General features: G+C 34.5%; 1 protein-coding gene across 2 annotated transcripts in view; it reads left to right on the top strand.

Moving 5' to 3' along the window:
• ZC3H12C (zinc finger CCCH-type containing 12C) overlaps positions 1 to 17,769 on the top strand; it is a 48,046-nt gene that overhangs the window by 11,969 nt on the left and 18,308 nt on the right. Inside the window, exons 1-2 of one of the 2 annotated variants that reach the window (XM_026708777.2) lie at positions 7,881 to 8,106; positions 11,903 to 12,655. In XM_026708777.2, the coding sequence (XP_026564562.1) occupies positions 11,970 to 12,655 (686 nt within the window). In that variant the 5' untranslated portion in view covers positions 7,881 to 8,106; positions 11,903 to 11,969. Of the gene's footprint in view, positions 1 to 7,880; positions 8,107 to 11,902; positions 12,656 to 17,769 lie in introns of those variants that run through there. The other variant, XM_026708776.2, reaches the window with a different exon arrangement.

Consider the following 17,769-nt stretch of genomic DNA (forward strand, 5'->3'; position numbering starts at 1 on the left):
AGATCTTTGTCTTATCTTTATTTATTTTCAAACCAGCCACCTTTCCATATGTCTCCTATCTTTTCTATCAATTTTGATGCTATTTTTAGTGGGTCTTCTAAGATAAAAACTAGATCATCTGCAAATGCTTGCAACTTAAATTCTTCCTTTTTAATTTTAATCCCTTTTATATTCTTTTCATCTCTAATATTTCTGTTTAGCACTTCCAAAGTTAACACAAACAACAAAGGTGATAGTGGGCACCCTTGTCTTGTTCCTTTTCTTATATTGATAGAGTCTGTCAGTTCTCCCTCTATCATTACCTTTGCCGTTTGCTTATAGTATATAGCTTCTATTGCTTGAATAAATTTTCTAGCAAAACCCATCTGTTCCAAGAGTAATAACAAGAATCGCCAATTCACATTATCAAATGCCTTCTGTGCATCTAGAAATATCAGAGCCATTTGTTTTTCAGGATGTGCCTCGTAGTATTCCAAATTGTCCAAGATTACTCTCATATTGTCTTTGATTTGTCTCTTTGGCAGAAATCCATTTTGGTCAGGATGGATAAAATTATTTAGATATTTTTTAAGCCTTTCTGCCAATATTGAAGAAAAGATTTTATAATCTGCGTTTAGTAGGGAAATAGGTCTATAGTTCTTGATTTGTAATGGATCGGCCTCCTCTTTTGGAACAAGTGTGATATAAGCTTCTGACCATGATCTAGGTATCCTCTTCTTTAACATAACTTCATTCATAACTTCTAGCAGTGGAAAATTCAATGATTCTTGTAATGTTTTGTAAAATTCTGCCAGAAGTCCATTTGGGCCTGGTGCCTTTCCATTATTTTGGTTCTTAAGTGCTTCAGTTAACTCCATCATCATTATATTGCTTTCTAACTTTGTTTCAATCTCTTTAGGTATCTGAGGTAAATTAGCATTCTGTAAGTACTGTTTAACTCTTTCGTCCTCAATATTCTCTTGTGTGTATAGTTTCCCATAATAATCTCAAATAATTTCCTTCTTCTCTTTACTACCGTAACAAACTTGGCCTTGGTCATCTGTTAATTGCAATATTTTCCTTGATTCTTTCTCCTTTCTCAATTTGTATGCTAACCATCTACCTGGTTTATTTGCATCTTCAAAATAGTTCTGTTTAGCACCTCTAATTTTTTGTGCTAATTCTTCTTTTTCTATTAGACCCATTTTTAACTTAATGTCCTTTCTCTGTGGCATTTTCTGTAGCTCTTTTTCGAGTCCTTTATACTCATCTTCTAATGCCTTAGAGGCTAATCTTTTCATGGTATTTCTTTTCCTTGTATAGTCTATTATCAAGCCTCTGGTATATGCCTTCATTGTATCCCATACATTCTGGACTGATGTATCTTCTTTTTTGTTTTCTCCAAAGAACAAGGCCAATTCTTTCTCCATTCATGTGTTAAGTCTTTTCCCTTTAAAATAGTATTATTTAACGTCCATCTAGATTTTCTTCTTTGTCCTTACCATTTAATTGTCATTGGATTGTGATCTGCCCAAGTACTTGTTTCAATATTTATTTCTTGAATATTAGTTAACAATTCTGTTGACATCCATATCATATCTATTCTGGACCATGATAAGTGTCTATTTGAGTAGAAGGTGTATTGTTTAGTTTTAACATTTCTTTCTCTCCATGTATCTTTTATTTCATCTACCATTTTAAAAAAAAGATTTAGGGAAAGTCTTTCTGTTTTGCTTTATTGTTTTCTGTGATGTATAGTCCAGTTTATTGTCTACAATTCCATTAAAATCTCCCATCATAACTATATTAACATAGTCCAGTTCAATTATTTTCATATGTAATTTTTTATAGAATTCTTCTTGTTTGTCGTTCGGGGCATAAATTGCAATCAGGAGTGGTTTCATATTATTGTCTATTATTTCTACCAATAATATTCTTCCGTCATCAGTATAAAATCAATTTCGCTGAGATGGTCTCTTTAATATATAAAACCACTCCTCTTTTATTACATTGTGTCAAGGAAGTGAATATTTTCCCTAATTTTGGCTGTATCAACAATTGTTCATATTGTTTTTTAATAGGTACTTCTTGTAGGCAGATTATATCAAATTTTAATTTCTCTAATTTATGAAAGATTTTCCTTCTTTTAACGGCTGAGTTAAGTCCATTTATATTAATTGTAATCAATTTTTTCTCTTCCATGGTTATATTTTGTAATTAGGTTTAACAGCTCTCGTGGATCTTGGTTCATGTTGTTCTTTGGCTTCCTCCTTTCCACCTACTGCACCTTCTTCTTTTTCAGTCGTCATTTGGGAGTCCTCTTGGAATTCAGTTAGTTAAATTTCTTTTTCTACCTCTTCCTCCCCTCTGAAAAATTCTGTGTAAAATGATTCAGCTTTCTCAATTGAGTCAATTCTATATCTCTGTTCTTGCCATGTAAAATGTCTGAAATGTCTGTGAGTCTTATACAGCAAATATGGGCCCATTTTTGGCCTCCCAAAGCCTCTGTGTGTCCCATTTTTGCCCTCCCCGGCATCCAGAAGCACTCTGCAGGCTGAAAGTGGGTCCGTTTTTGACCTCCGGAGACCTCTGTGGATCCTGACACCATGAAGGCCTCCGAAGATCTCCGTGCTTCTGGACACCAGGGAGGGCAAAAACGGGACCCGCAGATCTTGACACTGAGTATTGAGAATAATGTAGAAAAGAACTAAAGGCAATACTTGTTCCAAAAATATTGCTTATACCTTAACTTTGTCATAATTTATTCCTCTTTTCAAGGTTGCCTCATTTCTTTCTAGACTTCATGGAAATTAAAAATATTTATTTTCACACTTTTCAGTGCCAGGGACGTAGGTTTTAAGGTAGCTATCAGATGTTTAATATGTCTGTATAATGCCATATTAATAACATTGACTTTGTCAGGGCATTTTTTTGTTTGCATTTTGTTAGTACATTGCTATCTAAATAGGCCTGTTTGTAATGTTGTGAGTCCAAACAATTAATGAATATGTTCCACTGGAAATCTTATCAGAGAATTAATTGAAGCAATTACCATAGAGACATTTTGCATTGTCTGCTTATGGAGCATGGCATTTAATTGAGCAGTCACCACCCAGACGCCCTCTCTGAGGAAGATGGGCAGTGTAGATATATATGCCATATATATATATATATATATATATATAAAAATAATCTGTTGGTTCTAAGGAAGCTTTTATTGGTACTTATAAATTATTAGCAGTGTGTGGATTTCCAGGTGTATCTTTTTTATTAGTAAAGAAAATGCTTTCTCCTTTGGTTGATTGATAAACACATGCAGTGGAATTGTTGTTCCACATCCCCAGATAACAATTTTTCCTCTAAATTATTTGCATATTTCTAAGTATTTCCTTAATCTCTCCAACAATTTCCCAGCAACATTTACTCTTTTGCATGAACAATATTTCGGCACCATGCCAATTAGTCACCAAGTCTCAATCATACAAAAATGGATTGAGATATTAAAAATAGTGCTTTGCATTAATCTTGGTATAATTTCCCTCTTTTTTATTAAAATGTTATCTCTATAATTACCTGAAGGAGTTTCTTTCTGTGTCTTTTACTATGTACTTATACTATGTAAATATGTAGCTGGAGCATTGCTATCAGATACTTGAAAAGATATCCATCATTTGGAGACATTTAAGATGATCTTTTAGGCAACCATCCACCTATCCAAGAGAAATTAATTCAATTGTGGATATTGCACTGGGCATTAAGACAAATATCTGCCTGTTTTATTTATCTCTGTTATAATGAATAAGTTTTGTTCAAACCCAAGAATTAATAAGCTTCTTGAGAAATCTCTAAGAAAAAGACTGGACAATAGCAATAACAATAGCACTTAGACTTATATACCACTTCATAGTGTTTTACAGCCCTCTCTAAGCAGTTTTACAGAGTCAGCATATTGTCCCCAACAATCTGGGTCCTCATTTTACCCACCTCGGAAAGATGGAAGGCTGAGTCAGCCTTGACAAGCTACAGACGACAAATTTTATGAATGAGGAAGACAATCTTCCATGATTGAACATGCTCCTTTTGATCTTTTTAAAAGAGGAAAAATAATACTTTACTTGGTAATCAAGTCTTGTGTTTATGCATTATTTGCATTTTGCTTTTATATACAAGCTATGCTGTTTTATCCGCGAGTACTGCCAAAGTTGCCAAAAAAGCCAATACAGTTCTACGCTGCATTAACAGGGATAGAATTAAGATCACATGAAGTGTTAATACCACTTTATAATGCCTTGGTAAGGCATAGTTTTGGTCACCATAATGTAAAAAAGATGTTGAGACTCTAGAAAGAGTGCAGAGAAGAGCAACAAAGATTATTAGGGGACAAGAGGTTAAAACATATAAAGAACGGTTGCTGGAATTGGATATGTCTAGTTTAATGAAAAAAGGACTGGGGTGACATGATAGCAGTGTTCCGACATGATAGCAGTGCTCCGACATGATAGCAGGGGTTGCCACAAAGAAAAAGGAGTCAAGCTATTTTCTAAAGCACTTGAGGGTAGGACAAGCAATGGATGGAAATTAATGAAGGAGAGAAGAAACTAGAACTAAGAACAAATTTCCTGACTGTTAGAACAATTAATCAGTGGAATAACTTGCCTCCAGAAGTTGTGAATTCTCCAACACTGGAAGTTTTTAATACGAGATTGGATAACCATTTGTCTGAAGTGCTGTAGGCTTCCTGCCTAAGCAGGGGGTTGGACTAGAAGACCTCCAAGGTCCCTTCCAACTCTGTTATTCTATTCTATTCTATTCTATTCTACTACAAAGGAAAATATTCCCAAATGGGTTTCATTTATGGTAATTAACTTCTTGCCATAGTTAGATTTTAGTAAGAAGAAAATATACTTTATGACTAGAAATTTGTTTTTCAAATCTTCAAAACTGCTGGAATGTGCTCCACTCTCATTGATTTTTGTACTTGAACTTCTAAATAGAATGTAGTGCCTTGCTTTCATATTAGAAGCAATTTAATTAGAAATTTTATTTATTTATTTTAACCCTAACCCTGAGCATCAAAAAATTCTTTTTTAAAAAAAATGATTTTTATTCATCTTGTTTACTTCTAGCTCCTATAACCAAAATGCTTTTTGTTAAAGGTGTCTGACAGTTGTGAGTAATTTTAACAGATTACCTGATACTGAATAAACTATCTAAGGCTGAGATTCAGGATTATATGGAACCTAATATGATAGTGTGGAAACATCACTATCTCATTAAAACATGTTGAAGAGAAGTAATCAAGAGATTCTATTTAATAGATTGAGTAGCATTTTCAACTACTATATTACATTAGTTATAACCATTGAATTTTAAAAAAATCCTCAATGAAATATCAGTATTCAGTAATGAACTCTATTAGATTTTTCTGGTTTCTGCTAGGCCCTTTTGTTTAAAGAAGGCAAATGGGCATTTCAAAACGCTGTTTTAAAAGAAAGACACTTATCTATATTTACATGACATTAACATTGTCAGATATATGATGTATACTGAGGTGGATACTGTTGTAGCTGAAGGCCACTGCTTGATCAGGAGTGAAATATTGTGACTTTGTCCGCCTTTGGTTGGCGCATCAATTTTTAACACTTTTTGTAGGAGCAGACCTTAATGCCACTGAAGCATATCTTATCTTCTTGAGGTTAAGCTTCTGTACTGTACTCTTCCTTAGGGCTGCCACTTGTTGGCAGGTGATAGCTGCTTCAACAACACAATGCACCTCTTGCAGGTCCTGTATTGGGTGACAGAAGATTTCTGAATACAATTCCCAGGGTGATATTAACAATAAAGTTCTATGTAGGTTGTTCCTGAGTTATCTTGTCCCATCTCTCTTTCAGCCATCTTGGGTGACTTCAGATTAGGTCCTCCCAAGAGAATGAAGGGCGGGAAATCAAGGAAACGTATTCTCAGTTTCCACTCCCACATTATGAAACAAATTGTTCTAAGAAAGGAGGGTACCAACTCACATCCGCATTGTGAAACAGCTTGTTTTCAAAGGGCAGAATGGTGGCAATTATTTTGCAGGCGCGATCTGAATTTAATGTTTTAGCTTTTACATTTTAAATAGTACAATCGTTAGTTTTATTAGGATTGTACAAAGCGTTTGGATTTGAGGTTTCTATGCTATTTTAAGCATTTGTGGATATGTGTTTGCATATGCTATTTACATTACAGATCAAGAAATGTTTGTGTTAGATGAAGATTATAAGCATATTACCCATCCCATCCCTACCAAAATAAACAGTTCTGGAGTTATTTGAAAAGTGCTTCTACATCATCATGTAGATTTTGCCAGGTACAATTTGCAATGCCCTAAAACAGATTTTGATCCTTCATTTCACCAATAGATATTTTTAATATGCTTAACATTATCCAATACTGATAATTGTGGCAGTCTAAATATCACAGCAGGGACTGATTAGCTTTTTCAGATTGCTGCCTTTATTCACTGTTTGCAAAGCAGCTTAATCCAGTGCTGGAGATCAGGCGTCCTGCTGTGGTTAGAGATAGTTTCCATTCTTTCTTTGTGTTTACAGTAACAGAAATTGTGGATGATGCCTCCTGTTTGTAAACCCTTAAAATATCAGTGAAAGCTTGAAAATAAAACATTTTAAATATATTTTTGGATGGTTGATTTCTATCCATATCAGTTTGCTTAATGCCATTCTCAGAAAAATTAGATGCAGTGGTGCATCATCATTTGTTGTTAGAATCATACGTCAGCAAAAGCACATGTATGTCAGGATTATGGATTCCAGTTATGGATATCTAGAAAAACTAGTGTTCCAATTATAACTGTTCATATTCTCTGGTACATTGTTACGCTTACTGCATTGATTTTATTTGCTAGCTGAAGAAAAAAATGGTTATTTCTCTACAAGGTCAGTTTTCAGAATAGTAGAGAAATTTTAGTTATTGCATTTCATTTTTTAAAATCCAGTGAGATAACTTTTCATATTAAATCTATGGAGTTCTTCTGAATTTGGGCTACCAGATAGTTAAGAATAAATGCCATACTTTGAATTTTGTTAAGATTGAAAAACAGGTTAAAACTCTTATTAAAGCAATAAACAGTGAAATGGTAGCCAATGATGTCATTGGAAATTTATATACATCTTTCAGAAATGTTCATTTATAAGAAGACATTATCATAACTCTTTCCATTCCACAAACCATGGCCGACTTCTGTTTCCTTTCAGGTCCTATTAGAAACTTCTGAATAAACATATTTCCAAAAAAAAAAGTCAACTGACACTTGTCTCGTTTTATTCTCCTGAAATGTATTTGTTCAATAGAGGTTGTGGCATATGGACAGAAATGATGGTTTTAAAGAACTATTGAAACACATTAATAAAAGTAACAAAGGGCACTTTGGCAAAATGTGTGGATGCCTTTCTGTACTTTTTTAATTGCCCGGTTTGATTTTCCAGTTTAAACCTGGAAGAGAATGCAGGTAAAAAGTATGCTATCTCTCCAGCACCATTCTCTTCAGTAGAAGTGAATGTTATTTGTGGCAAGGCTATGGGTTTTTTGGTTTGTTTTGGGCTGAGGGCATTTTTTTGGTTTTGAACACTCCTTGCAACTTTTACCACTTAGAAATAATTCCTTTTCTTTGTTTCATGAATTAGAAACAATGAAGAAAAGCTGAAGTCTGCTTAGGCCAGGTGTTTCTTGTTGGCAGGCTGTTCTCTAATGACTCTGGCTCTCATACAGCAGCTGCCTGCTAGTCTCTTTTGTATGGGCTATTGTTGTAGCACACCCCTTATTATTATACATGCTGCCAGGGGCAGACCTAAGAATGACATCAGCTTGCTTCTCTTAGAAATCTACAAACCTGACGTAGGGTGGAGAGTTTGCCGTGCATCTGCCTGGCCAACTAATTGTGAGTCTTTCCTGCACTGTGATTGGTGGTTCTTCTGCTCAGTAATAGGTTAAGCAAAAACCTACTCCATCTGGCCAACCATTCATTGTTCTGTTTGCCTGCCTGGAAGTTTGAAGCTGAAGTTGTATTAAGGAGTACTTTTGATACTGCTGCAAAACGCTTGTGCTTGTTATATTTGTGCTGGCCAGAAGGTAAGCAGTTTGTCTTTTGGCAAGAGATGAAGCATGTGATAATTTTCAGATTTAGCAATTTACTCTTTTGCAGCTTGAATTTAAGTGCAATATCAATGGAAAGAAACTTTGTAAAAATTATAAGTTCAAACAATTTTTTGAACAGTCTTATTTAAATCTTGTACATTTATGTAAAGAAATGTTATAGAAATGGATAATAGTGCAAATCTCACAACAACTGGTGTAATTTTGAATAGCAACCTGAGATTAAATAACTAACAAACTTAGGACGTTGGTTTGGTAGAATGAACAAGTGGCTGAAAGGTTGGGAAAGATGTCAGATCAGCGTTTAAGGGATGAATTAAAGTTAATATGATTTCCTAATCTGTTACAAAGGATACAGTCCAACTTCACTAAAGTCAAAGGATATTTTGACAGTAATGTTCTGAGAGTGCTGAAGCTTGTGCTATGTTAATTCTGGGAATTTTGATTTGCTTTCTATAATTTGCTCAAATATCAAGATGAGAGTAGGAAAAAAAGGGATCAGTTGGAAAGAAAGGCACTGGATGGTTAAAAAGAGGTTTGCATTTCTACCACATGCCCTATTGTGTGAACATATGCATAAGTCTATTGAAAGTTTTCAGAAGATGGGCAGGCCACCAGTTGCTGATCTCCCGCAGTTCCAGTAGACATCTGTTGCCCCAGAGCATTAACCAATCTGTTCAAGTGGACATCTTTCTTTTGTTAATATGGGGACTGTTGCCTGCATCATTTTCTGAAATACATGAGTAATTAAATACTTAAAAGTCCTCTAGGAGATACATATTACATACTATATTCATTATTTGGATTTGTAACTTACAGCGTTTCGATATTTATATTACTTCTCTTATATTCTAATTGTAATCTTATTGAAAATTCAGATCTCTTGACCATGTAGCATCTCATTCAATATAGTCTTGCTATTGAAAACATTTGTAAAATTTGGCTTACAATCCAAATGCTGTAAAATGCTGACAGTCATATTAGTGATGTTTTTTGCCTCAAGGCAGAAATTTTCATAGATGATATGATCTGTGTGTGTTGGATAAAAATAATAAGCAGATCTTATGTAAATTCTTGTTTGGATTTCATCATACTTTAGTAAGACCCCTTTCAATACATTGTTTAAAAGATTAATTATGATTGTCCATTGCAAAATATGAGTTGCTTGTTTCCACTGCATTTATTTGTTACTTAAAGAATATTGATGTGCCTCTAGTTTATTTGTACCATACAGCGCAGCAGATGTTATCTCCAAAGTCGTCTACATTTAACTGCAACTCTTAAATATTTTGTAAGAACCAATAAGCACAATTATTAAAGTGCCAAAGAAGAACCAAGAAAACTCAAGTTCAAGTGCATTCTGACTATGGAAGTTCACTGGGTGACTTTGGGACAGTCAATCTTTTTCAACCCCATCTATACTATAATGGGATTGTTTCCGGGTGGGTGAGTAGAGGAAACAGTACTGTGTTGAAATCCTGGTATGGTGAGACATAACTTTAATCAGAAATGAAGTTATTGTTGCCACTTTCCATGAAGCGATAAAATCTATAGATTTGAAATATGGGAGTGTTTCTGGGATGTTATAGAGGATTCTAAGAAAAACTGTCTTAAAGAGGCAGTCTTCCGTATATTTACTCTTTAGTAAATCTCACTGAATCGTTGGAACTTTTTTCAAGTAACCATATGGGGTTTGTGGTGTTTTTAATTAAAAACAATTACATTAGTTGTTTTATGCTTTTCCTCATTTTTCATTTTTAGCTAATGTTAATAAATTGTCAGTATCCATTGTAGTGGATGTCCACATAATGCTTGCGATTAGAATGTAAGCATTTTTGCAAGAATGTTCTCTTGGCAAATACCATCTACTCTGGCTTAGTTTATATTCAGTGTGCACGTGTTTAACTCATAACTGGAATTTCTTCTCATGATATTTTGTTAGAAGTGGCCAATTTTGTAAATTTGATTTATTTATAGTTTTCACATTAAATACATGTATTCTTTAGCTAAAACAATTTCTAAAGTAAGCTTCTTTTTGTACAGCTCTAAATTGCATTCTGATTACATCTGTGTTGTATGACAGTGTGTAAGTGGAGACCAGTCTTATCAAAATCCAATTGAAATTGATGGTTGCTGCTTCAAGAAAATAAATATTTCAGTACAAGGCTGTATCCGCATGATGCATGCACTTGGAGAGTGGTCCATTACCTCAATGTATTAACTATTAACTACTGCAATACAGGAGCCAATTTGAACTTTTTAGTTCAGTTTAAAAGTGTTGCCTGTTAAATAATTTCCTTCAATCAGAGCAGCTTGCAGGGTTTATGGAACAATGATGTCGGAGCTTCCAGATTCATTTGGCAGCTGCATTGTTCTCCAAGGGTATACCAGATGCACTTAAGTCCCCTTCTCTTTTTATAGGCTTTGTTCATACCAAATTATTCCTGCACTCTGCTAGCATTCATGATAGCTTGTTAAAGGAGTACATCCTAGCAACGGAAAGCTAGTTGCTAAGCAACATAGTTTTCCATCTCTTTTTCTTTTTCCAAGATACATTTTGATTGTAGTTTATGAAGGCCGCCAAAGTGTTGAGTTTACACTGTATTCTTTTATACTGTTGTAATTTATCAGCAGCAATGGACTTGAGTGAATTGCAGCAGTTAGAAAATGATCATGTTGTTTAGTTTTACTTTCTGAATTAATTATGTATTTGGCCTATAGCATTGTTTGAATGAACCAGAAGGTTATGTTAATAAACTTAAGCCCTTTTCTGTCTTCATTGTCAACACTGATATTATTGTAGCCCAGCAGCCTTGAAATAAAATGGGAGTAGTTAAAGAAAACAAGCCGACTTTCTGTAAAGAGACTAAAATGGGCTATGCAATCCAGTTAAGTTTTATAGTAATATACATTACAAATATTTGAAATTAATTTTTAATAGCTGGGCAAAGAAAAGGAAAATATTGGAGAAAAATAGATCAGTGAGAATAAATTATAAACTTTTGACCATCTTTACTGATAATTACACAATTTCCCTACCTGATGAACAATTCAGACAGTTTAAATTTCTAACATTACACATTAAAGATACCAATATTTCCAGACTGAACAGTTCAAGCTGAACAATTAAAACTTGCTGTTACTCTGGGGCTTCAGGAAAACCATGTATTTTGAAGTATGATATTACAAGTAATCTAGGACTAATTTTTAAATGTTTTTTGAGAGTGGGGACAAAAATCATTTTATTTTGTCCCCTGGCCCCCATCCACAGATTTAGGCTTCTGGGGATATTCTATGCCAAACAGATGGCTGTTGTCATTAGATGTGATAATGTTGGACACCTGTTGAGGGGAAAAGGAGTGCCTGAAATAGGTCTTTCTATTTTCACTCCCAATCCAGTAATCTGTATTATTCTCAGTTCCCTCCATCCTTTTATGCTGGGTATAACCATTTTGCCTATATGCAGTATTGTGTTATGTATATGGAAAATAATTTAGAAAAATCATGTTGGAGGGGCTTCCTTTGTGCTTGCTGCTACTTATAGATTACAGGAAATGTTTCTTTCTTTCTTCTTTTGTAGACATTCAGTCTCATAAATTGCTTGAATACATATTCATTTCAGAAGCTTCTCAAAGTCATATTTGCATGTCAGGCATTTCATAATGAGGTGATCAAAAGAAAATTTTGATCCAATATTAAAAAGGAAAAAAATAAATGAAAATTGCAAAGTACATTTTAAAAATTAGTTTTAACTTTATTCTTTCTTTTTCAGGACTGCGGGATACTTTGTACACAGAAAAACCAACAAAGTGGAGTCAACCACATGCAGCAGCAGCTTCATGGGCTTGAAGGATCATTTGAAGCATGACCTTGGGCACCTCTATGAGGATACATCAAAGACTCAAATAAGTGCAATAGCACCTTGGTCAATGATACAAAAACCAACCATGGATAAAATTAATTCTAGAAAGGGGGATCCTAAGAAAGAACTGTCTGAAGAAATGGGAACCTTCAGTCGTGATTCTGAGAAAAATACAAATTCTGATAATGAATTGGGAAAAGCAACTAAAATTAGAACAGAACCATTCTCCTTATCTAAGGATCACAGACAGACGTATCCCTCTTTAGAACCACATATACTAAAGCGCAATGAAATTTTACAAGACATTAAGTTAGAGGAAGTTCAGATAGGAACTAAAGAAATTAAAAAGCCGCCTGATATGGTGAAAGAATATCAAACCAAACTTGACTTTGCACTTAAGTTAGGTTACTCAGAAGAGCAAGTTCAACTTGTGCTAAATAAACTTGGTACTGATGCTTTAATCAATGATATATTGGGGGAACTGGTCAAACTTGGAAATAAAACTGAGGCAGATCAGAGTGTAAGTTCTATTAACCCTAGTGTAATGCGAGAAGCATCTTCTGTTGACTCTCAAAGATCTGACTCTCCTCTTCAGGAAGATGTGCTTGTGGATGGTGACAACCTGAGGCCAATAGTTATTGATGGCAGCAATGTGGCAATGAGGTATGTACAGTGTTGTTTTTATATACTGTTTTATTTTATGCACACAATTGTGTTTATGGCCCATTGAAACAGGTTTCTACCACTGAATGGCGCAAGCCAATATTTACTTGGGTAAAAGGTATTTGAAGACTTCTTTTGAGAATTCAGCATTCTGAGAGCAGTACTGTAGAAACATGTTGTGAATTCTTCAGCAGCATAGCACTCTGATCCAGAGTGTTAAGGACACGCAAATATCCACAAGCAGCACCCACTAGACAGGTATTTCTTGTGGGAGAAAAGGATATGTAGCATTTTTAATCCACCCACAAATGCTTCCAAAGTTGCAGTTGTTTTTTTTTTCACCCACACTGTATTTTAATGTGCTGCTGGTAAACTAGGTATTCTGTACTGAACATTCTGACCGATGGACCATTTCAAACATTATGCAAAATCTAAATTATTTAAAACAAACTCTGAGCTTTTAAAAGATCCACATTTTTTTTCATAGTCAACTCAGAGTGTCAAACAGCTCAGTCTTCCTTTCTCCTCCTATTTTTCCTATAGCAACACCCCTGTGAAGTGAGTTGGGTTGAAAGAATATGGCTCAAAGTCAGCTGGTTTTTCATGCCTAAATTGGGACCAGAACTCACAGTCTACTGATTTCTGGGCCAGCATCTTAAAACCATAATCGTTTGTTTATATGCACTTCTAGTTTTGATGGGGCAGCTGATCCCAGACAAGGAGCAGACTTTATCTCAGTGTGTCTATATGGGATTCTTCCAAACAATAGTTAGATAATTACAGTCAGAAGACCCACATTAAAATACTGCCTTTGCATCTTTGGTTTTTGAATTAGTAATCTATATTCTTCTGAAAAACCTAGCCATAATGTTTTAAACAAAAAGAATTTAATTAAAATTTTAACTATTTATGCCTTGGTCATCTCCAGTTTGAATTATTGCAACTTGCTCTACAAAGCTGTTTTTGAAAATTACCCAGAATGTTCAACCAGTCTGGAATATAGCTCTTCAAGTAACACCCTTCAATTAACTGCTATTTGACTTCCAGATACACTTTAAGATGATAGTTATCACCTTAAAAGCCTTATTTAAAGGGACCTTCTGCAAGCAGTTGAGCGTTCTCGGTTATAGCTCACACTTCTTTGGAAAACTATAGTTTACCTCCCAAGATCAGATCAACTCCTAGTTCTTGAGCTTTAAGAGAAACATGAAAGTTTGGCTTGTTTTTTTTTTTTTTTAAGTCCTTAGAGTAGATCTACAACTTGGAGACCCCATCATTCTCTGCCATTTTTACTGTTGTTTTTTTACTATTTGCTATAAAATAGTATTGTTTTACTGTTTTATTCTTTATGTAAGAATGGAATACAAGTGGGTCAGAGAATTCTAGATTCTTGGTGACATATAAACCCAGTAAATACAATAAATACATAGCTGAATACATTATAGGGAACTATATAGCAAGCAAGAACATTGGGGTCAATGTTTTTACCTGAACAAAGTGAGATAAGCAACTTGATTCACCAGCTTTGGAAACTAATAGGGTAAAAAATAATGCTTCAAAGCAAATTTGACAACTACAGTACATTGTAAAATATCACGAACACTGGATAATGATAAGCTATTTAGAAGATAGCCCCTATTTCCAAAAAAAACCCTCTTGCACTAAAACAAAAAATTAGATCAGCAATCTGATCACTATCAAGTCAGAAAGCTATAAAACTGATGGAATACCTACTGATATATGACAAGCAGCAGAAAATGAATCAGTAAATTTTTGAGCCAATATATGCCAGAAAATCTGGAGAACAACCAGTGCCACTAGATTGGAAAAGATCAGCCTGCATCCTAATATCAAATAAAAGAGATTTAAAGAGTATGCAAATTGGTACCCTTCATAATCCTTAATTTCACATGCTAGTAAAATAATGCTTAGAATCATCCAACACAAATTAAAGCCCTATATGGAAAAGGAGATGCTAGATATTCAAGTTGGCTTTAGAAAAAGCTGAGAAAGATAAGACATTGTTGACAACATGCTGCATAATTGAAAAGGCCAAAGAATATAAAAAATAAATCAGTATATGCTTCAATGATTATTGATTGTGTCAAGATGTAGAAAAATGGGAAACCCAGAATATGTTATCCTTATGTGCAGGTCAGGAAGCCATAGTACAGACAGCACATGATGAAATAAAGTAGCACTAAGTTGGCAAAGGAATGAGACAAAGCTGTACACACTCCACTTTTTTATTCAACTTATGTGCCAAAATATATATTAAGGCAAGATGAATTGGTGGAAGATGAGGGTGATTTAGAATTGGACAAAGAAGCTTCCATAACTTGTACTATGCCAAAGGCAGTATTCTGATAGTGAAAATTGCAAAGGATCTACAGACTTCTAGAGATAAAGGTCAAGGAACACAGTGGAAAAATATAATCTAAAATAAAAAGATCAACTGATGACAACTAGTACAACAACCATTGTTAGAACTGACAGTGAAACTATTGAAGTGGTACATAATTCTATGTTTTAGGATCAATTATAAAGGAACAAGAAGTCAAATATGCCTGAGATTAGTATTTGGTGGACAAGTAATAAAAGTTTTTGAAAAGATATTCAGATACCATGACTTATATATATTTACAAACATCAGACTTGTACATGTGATGCATCATGAAAGTAAAAGTTGGGGTGAAAAAACTGAATAGAAAGATATTGACACTTGAACTTTGGTTTTGGAGAAGGCTTCCGAGAATGCCATAGATAACCACAAAAATAAATCAAGTGGATTGCTGAGCAATTAGCCCAGAGTTCTCACTCAAGACACAAATGACTAGGCTCAATTATCATACTTAAGATCCTTTATGTAAAGGCCTAGCTCTCTGGAGAAAATTCTGATACTGTGAAAAGTGGAAGAAACAAAGAATAGGAAGACCAGAAACAAGGTGGATGGACTTGTTATAGTGACACTAGGTACACTATTAGAAGACATAAAGGACCAGTGTAAAAATTGATTGCCACGTAGCAAATTTATTTAGCTGCTATGAGTCAACTCCAACTTGATCGCATATAATCAATCAATAGATCTACAGTAAGATGCTTCCTTAACCAACCCACCTCCACGATAGGATCAAAATGTTAAATGGGCTTCCTATACCAGAGTTCCTGTCATCTAATTCTTGTAATGCTGTTTTAAATGTTATATTATTTTAGGTTGAATCATTCAGCAAATATGTATGATAATGTATTATCTTGTTAAAACTCCTATCAGTAGACAATGATCAGTAAATATAATTGAAATTTAAAATAATGAAATAAACCAAACTTTCCCCTCAAATGGAATATACAACAAATATAATACCAATCGTGGACTGCACACTTTTAAAATTTGAAAAAAACTTTCAAGTTTGAAATGGACTGTGTCAATCATTCTGGACGCATTTTGAGTTTGAAAATACCTCTCTGTCCAGTTCAAAGCACTTCATTCCAAGCTTGAAACATTTCCAGAATAGTTGAAACTGTGTGTAGAACAACTGTTGCAAACTCTCAGAAGTAGAAAATGAAAAGAAACTAATCCAAACCGAACATTCTTCCAACTAAAGTAATGTTTATTGCTGTAGTGCAAACAAAGTAAATAATTTGTATTTGAAATATGTAATTATCTCTATTGTGTCTGTGCGTGCCTTAATGACATGCCTAGCGTAACAATCTAGTATACATTTATTTACAGAGCTTCCTTGAAGTTCCTTAACTCCCCTCCTTTAGCCATAAATTGCTTAATTTAATCACATTTGTTAACGCCTTCTCTAGACAACTTCTCTTTACTTAATTTTTCTAAGCCAAGCCTTTTTTACAAGGTTTTGAGAAAGAGAAGAAAAGGCAAAATCCCCTCTTTTTCCAAGCATCTTTTAGACATCCAATGTCTCTCCTTTTTTCCATTCTCCAACTCTTTTAGCAGCTACTCTACTTACTAATCTGTATTCCCAGTTCTCCCTGTTCCTGCTGAAGCATCAGTTGCACATTCCTTCTTGCTCTAGTAACCTCTTCTTTCTTCCAATGGCTGGGACCACTTTGATAGGTAATAATACTCCATTCCATACAGCATCCCCAAGGCACAAAATTCAACTCTTTAGCTTAATAAATCTGCCACTTACAAATCTTGTTCTAGGAGGCAGATGTGCCTGCCCATAGGCATCGTAATTAAAATGCCTTTTAGTATATTTCTCATGCATCTGGCAAGAAAACCATAATGCAGCCTTGATACAATCTCAGGCAGAGTCTCAATCATGGCAGCTCAGTTCGAGCAGATCAAAATGCAGTACTTTAAAGTAAACTCTTTGTATATTTCTCAACCCGAAACCAGGAATTGTGAGGATAGTAATACTGTAAACCAATCTGAACATTACTATCACAACATTTTTTGTGGGGAGGATTTGCTCTGGAAATCTTAAGTTTTGTATCTGCATTTTTCCCCCTAAGAGATTTTAGGATCTGGGGACTTGAAGTACACAATAAGGACATTCTGTCTAAAGCGTAGCATTAAGATTACGCTTTTAAATAATGTTACGTAGGAGGAATTTTTTAAAATCTACCTTGTATCTCATTTTCTAGGAACAGCAAACATTTGTCCTGTAATGATCCTGCAAGGATAAAAAGTTTAGCTTGAAATCATTTTGCAGATAATTGGATGAACACTATATGTTGTACTTTAATGGAATAAAGCTTTCTTCTCCCTGGTTTTCTGCCTATTTGCAAGAATCTAATGTTGACAACTTAATAAAAACAAATACTAATGCTTTTATTCAAGTGACAAGTTTTAGAGCATCTTTAAATGCCATTGTATGGTTTAAAATCTGATTCTTTAAAAAGATTTATTTTCTGAATTGAGAATTAATTGAAATTGAAAAGAATTGCCAATATTCTTATTCCCTTTGTAAAAGGAGAAAAATGGAGCTCAGGCTCCCTGCAATAAGCCAAACACCACTTTCTTGGGACCAGGAAGGTGATAGTTGGCTAGACAACTTGGCCTCAGTCCGATATTAGTGAATGGTCAGTCAATATGTAAGAAAGTGGAGCTCCTGTGAGATGTATTAAAAGACCTGACATGCCTAACA

This window comes from Pseudonaja textilis, chromosome 7 (assembly GCF_049901715.1).
Source record: "Pseudonaja textilis isolate UNSWEBS1 chromosome 7, rPseTex1.2, whole genome shotgun sequence".
Taxonomy (NCBI): Eukaryota; Metazoa; Chordata; class Lepidosauria; order Squamata; family Elapidae; genus Pseudonaja; species Pseudonaja textilis.